Source organism: Athene cunicularia (genome assembly GCF_003259725.1).
Source record: "Athene cunicularia isolate RWA chromosome 9 unlocalized genomic scaffold, athCun1 chr9_part1, whole genome shotgun sequence".
Lineage (NCBI taxonomy): Eukaryota > Metazoa > Chordata > Aves > Strigiformes > Strigidae > Athene > Athene cunicularia.
Genome location: NW_020799110.1, coordinates 1,498,524 through 1,504,037, shown reverse-complemented (window position 1 = coordinate 1,504,037; position 5,514 = coordinate 1,498,524). Strand labels below are relative to the sequence as shown.

Genomic DNA, 5,514 nt, shown 5'->3' with positions numbered 1-5,514 from the left:
CCGCAGCCTCCGGATGGTGAGTGCGGGCGCCGCGGGGCGCGGTGGGCGACGCCGCTTTCCTCTCGCAGGCGGTATCTCGGCGGCCAGAGCCGAGGCACCGTCCTTTTCGTGTGTGTGTGTGTGTGCGTGTGTGTGTGTGCGTGTGCGTGTTTTCTGGCGCTTGAGCTGCTCGTTCATGTCGGCCGCGCCTTCCCGGCCCGTCAGCTCTGCGGGCGGGCAGCGCGGACTCGCACCCCGAGGCCAAACGAGCAGAAATCGAGGCGGTTTCCTCGCATCTTTTCTCCGTCCTGCCATGAACAGAGCTGCTTTTTGGGATGTTTTGAACTGAAATCTTCCTGCGCTTCCCGAAATGAGCCGGTCAGGGCATGTGCCAGCGCATCCCGCCGGTCCCTGGTGGGGAGAGACCCCTCGTCGTTGCTTCCAGATGTTTGAAAAATAATAATTCCTCTGATCTCCACACTGTAGGTTTCCATGTGCAGTTTGCTATGAGAGAGTATGGGTACAGTTTTTACTCCAGAATCTCATCGGAAAGCCTGAACTACAAATGTGCCAAAATTCCTTTTTTATTTCTGTTTGTTTATTATTTTTCTTTTAAACCAAGGGTTTGTACATGGGTTAACCGGGCTGTTGGAACTCCCAGTGCAAATGCCATCAGACATGGGCAACTTCTGCTTGTAAAACCCTTCAGGCCCCCAGTCTGCAAGGTCCTGAGTTTCTGTATTCCTAGCGGGAGGCCACGCAGCCCACAAATGGCGAGGTTTACTGAATAAATAACACAGGAGAAAAGTCTTTGAGTTCAGTCGTGGTGTTTTGCTTTTTTTTTATTTTCCCCAAGGGCTGGTGCATCCCAGCAGCTGTTCCCAAGCAGATGGGCCCTTTTCACCTCCGTGTAGGTCAGTGTTCTACAACAAACGGGCTCCTGCCAGTGAGACCTTGCGACCACAGTGTCTTAAATTCTGGGTGTCTTAAATCCCCATTAGTGTCTTAAATCCCCAGCGCCCGTCCTTCTCCCTCCACCCCCTAAACCAGGTGGGTGCTGCTGGCTGAGTCTTTGCTAAGCTTTGTGTTCCCGTGTGATCATGTAACTGCCCCTTTGAATCCTCCCGTTACTCGAGGCCTGTGGTATTACATTTAATCTCCTTGTGATCTGTTCCAAGTGTACACCTGCTTTTGTCCCTCTCCACTTTGACTCCCTTATCAAAGCCCGTGTTGTTTCTGCCCTCCCTGCTCCACCTTTGTTTTCAGTGTGTCTGTTCTTTGCTCCTGCGGCTTCCTCTCACCCCTATTCTAGCACCATCCAGGCCACTGCTAAAACACTCTTTTCGCCGTGAATCGAGTGAACTTCAATCTGCACTGTTCAAAAAAATGTCACTTTGTTCTTTTTTCAAACCTTGCTTTCACACCCACCCTTCAGACTGCAAGTCCTGTAAACCAGGGAACATCCCCAAGTGTCTGCAAAGGCTGGCACGTAACGGCTTCTGCAGCTCCTCGCTGTCTAAAAGTAGATCTGTAATTTGCCAAACTATTTTAAGAAGTTGTCAATTTAATGTGATTGTAACTGCTCCACTTTGGGTTTTGTTTGTTTGGTTGGTTTGTTTGTTTGTTTTTGTTGGGTTTTTTTAACTGCCTTGCTCTTCTTTCCATCAACAGACAACGAAGTTTACAAGTGCTTTGGATATACCTGTGGAGTTCGTAGAAAAGAATGTGAAATTGCGGGGGACGTTGCATCACATCACGGAGAAAGGCCTGGAAGTTGAACACATTCCCATTAGCATTCCTTTCATTACATCGATACAGAGAAAATGTAAGTACGAGTAGGTGAAGAGCAAGGGTAGGAAGGGAACGGTGCTGTGCTTGGTGTGTCCGCGCAGAGAACCGGCAGCGGCAAGCTGGAGAGGAAGGTTTAAGGTACAGTTCTTCTGGTCTTTTCATACTTCGCAGGTAGGGAACTGGGGAAAAAAAGGACTGCGAGGAGACCTGGGGAGAGAGCTTGCCAGTACACTGTATTAATTAACATCATTATCCTGATATTTTTCTGCTAGCACGCAGGCAGCAGCTCGTTCGCTTGCATAGCTCAGCTCCTGCCCGGCAAAAACCCTCTATGGGCTTTGTGTGTTTATTGAGGGATGAGGATCTGGCAGCCACACACACAAACCCATCCTTGCTGGTTTCGGACAGAGTTGTCCCTCAACTCTGCAGCCACACTGGCTCTGGGAATACCCGCAGGGCTGGTGCTCTGTTCACAAATACCCGCAGGGCTGGTGCTCTGTTCACAAATACCCGCAGGGCTGGTGCTTCTTGCCTATTGTGTCTGCCCCTGCAGATAAAATGAGAGTGGCTGATAACACAAGTGGTTCTATTTGTATGCAAAATAAACTAGCTTAAACCGCTTACACTATCTTGAATTAAATTTTTTTATTGAAGGAGAGGTGCGACCAAATTCTTACTCGTGAATAAGTAGTGCTTTGGGGAACTAACATGGATTCTTTTCCTCTTTTTTTTTTTTTTTTTTTTTTTTTTTTTAATTCATTACTGACAGCTGAGGGGCAAAGTATGGATTTCCTTTGCTGCATTCAGTAACAGAGTTTTCTCTGTCTGCAACCAGGGCAATCGAAAGGTCTTCTGCTGGTTAGGCTGGCTGGGGTGGAGCTGGCTCCCGGAGGCACGGCCTGGTTACGGCAGGAGTTGAAACCCAGGCAAATGGTGTGGTTCCAGCTGCTCGGGAGGGAGGACTCGGCGCTCGAGTGCCTTGTTTTAGTAAATAAGGTAAATATCATGACAAAAAATTACTTTTATCTGCAGTTTAACTGAATTGCATAACCACGGTCACCTCACTACATTTAAGGAATTTTTTCATCTTGATACAGATTTTAACTGTTGTGTTTGTAGATCTGATTTCAAGACCGGTATTTCTGCAGACTGATTTGTGACACGAGCGTATTTCTCTGTCAGGTAGTACTAGGCTATATTGTGTAGTCCTGATTAGCCTAATATTTAGTCCAGCGAATGTTCTCTCACAGATGTGTTGCATTAGTACTGTCAGCTGGATTCCTCTTAACTTTTAACTCTTCCTGCCAGAGCGTCTATTTAGCCATAAGTAAAGCTTGTATCTCAGAGGGAGTTCTCACACACACACACACACAAAGTGTTTTAAAGCTGAAGTGAATATCATATTTATTGTGCCTTCTTCTAGGGTCGATTTCTCAGCATGTGCTTAAATGAAGAGATCTTGAGACAAGGGCTCGGCAGAACAGCGCGTATTGAAGGACTGCATCATGATTCCCGCCTGTACTGGAAACTTCAGAAGAGGCTGCTTCAAGCAGAGTTAAGGGCCTTGAAGAAAAATAAAGGAATATGGAAAGAAGAAAGCTACTCTGAAAGAATTAGAGATTCTATAGCCAACAATAAATTTGTACGGACGCTGAAAGAGTTTGCGAGCTGGTTAAGAAGTTCTGTTTCGAGGTAGAAAGGGAGACTTGCTTGGAGGAGTGCCAGCTCACCGGGTGACGTGCTTGGTGTAAAGTAGAAGTTTATGATAAAAAACAACGCCATGGTTTTTGAGGGTCCCTGTCCTGAACAGAAAACCTGGGAAGTTTCCTAATGTCTTGTTACAATCCATGCGGGATTGAACTTTAGTAGTAGCATGCAAACCACAAATTAAAATGTTCTGAAGCTGAGCTTTTCCACGGTAATGTCTTAAATTAGTTGTCAAGTTTGTCACCTGCTTATTACCTACCCAGCTGTGTTAACCAACACTGAAAGCAGTCAAGAGACCAGTTTTTAAGAGGTGCAGAGTGTTAGTTACAGGTAGGGCCTTAACTGTGTCTCTGTTACGTGTCATAACTGTAGCCCACATGCGTTAGAAAACTCCCTCTCAGACCTTTACAAAGCTTGTGGTGTGTTTGCACGAGTGTTTTGTTTGAATTTTGTTCTTATACTACTTTTCTGTACAATTTGTGTTTTAAAAATCTTTCTTCTTGACTAACGGATTGCATTGTTACCGATTAGAAAAGGCGATTTGTTACAGCTGATCTTAAAAAGCTGGTAAGTCATAACAACTGAAGTTTCTCAGGGGGAAAAAAAAAATCACTTGGTATATCAAAGAATATAAATTACTATGTCAGTAATCCAAATTTCTAAAATACAACATTCACTTGAAGAGGAAAAACTTAACGCTGTTTTTGTCTGATGGTCTATAAATATTAGATGAAAATAAAACTTTAACATGAAATTTGAAAAGGTGGATCATGCTGTACGAAGAACTTAAATTCTTGTTTCATTTTTGAAACATGTTAACTATGAGAGGGTATTACTATTTATTTTGTAAATATTCTCAGAATAAAGATTGAATTTATGTTCATTGTTACTACATGTTTTATATACCAAGCACTTGAGCTTTGTTTAACCTCCCACAGTCCCAATACTTATTTCAAGTGAAACATTTTACAGTTTTTCTTTCTTTCTGTGTGATTCCTTGCCAATTAAATACTAGGGGGAAGAGTGTGGTATTAAATACCTTAATAGCTGAGCATTTCTTGTCTGATAATTAATTGCAATGTCATCATTTTCTCTGCTGGCTTCAGACCAAAATTGTGAATCCTAAAAAAAAAAAGGCAGCTTTTCCTTGAGTAAGAATAGATGTTAGTGCTTCTTTACTACTTTTGTTCCTGGGTCTTCTGAGGTGAGGCTGGTTTTTGCAAAGCACGGTGGGCAGCTAGCCGTGAATCTCGGCGTTGGAAACCAGTGTAGGGGGCAGGAAACAGCTCTGTGGGCAGAGGCAGATCTTCATGCGAGCTGGGAACCAGGTGTCTGTGCCTGTTTAAAATGAAGTGGGGCATCTGGTTTTGTGCATTATACATCGAAGGGCTGGGCAAGCACTGCTGTGGTACCTGGACAGGAAGGTCACACAGGTGGTCAGGGATTCGGGAGCAGCCGTAGCATCCTCTGAAGCAAAACGCAAAGTTGACTTTTAACCCCGAACTACAAATTCAGCCTCAGTGATAATCCACTTCTCAGGGATGTTCATACATCTGGTAAGTAGAAGGAGCTTTTCTGGACTGGGCATAACTGTACAGTTATGACAGTTTTTTTCTGTAATAGTTAAATATAATTCTACCTGGACTTTGCGCTTCTGTTTTGTAAATGATTCATGGGAGGATTTATCATAAAAATCCCCTGTAAAGCTCAAAGATCTCAGGAAACCACATGCTACTTTTCTAGCAAGGAGAGGCGAGATGTGGGCAAATGTGAACCAAGTTTGTTCCCTCGCAGCTTGCCTCTTGGCCCTTTTTACCTTTGCTGGAGTTCAGAAAAGCCGTGGAGATTTCTCTAAATTACAGCAAATTGCTGTATCCTTTCTGTTAGGTTATGGAGGATTTGTAAAGGGTGGCACTACAGCTGCATTATCATTTATGTCATTTATATCCCCTTGATCTGAACTAAACTTTTATAGTTCCCTGTAATGGTGGCAGTGAGGTAGTCTAACAAATAATTTTGGAAGGAACTACAGAGAAG

General features: G+C 44.1%; 1 protein-coding gene across 1 annotated transcript; it reads left to right on the top strand.

The window, feature by feature from the left end:
- Positions 1–6: 6 nt before the first annotated feature.
- C9H3orf33 (chromosome 9 C3orf33 homolog) lies at positions 7–4,508 on the top strand. Its single transcript, XM_026855261.1, has 4 exons — positions 7–16; positions 1,651–1,804; positions 2,606–2,766; positions 3,194–4,508. Exons 1-4 carry the CDS (start codon positions 14–16, stop codon positions 3,464–3,466), a joined length of 591 nt encoding a protein of 196 aa, XP_026711062.1. The 5' UTR covers positions 7–13; the 3' UTR covers positions 3,467–4,508.
- The last annotated feature ends 1,006 nt before the right edge of the window (positions 4,509–5,514 follow it).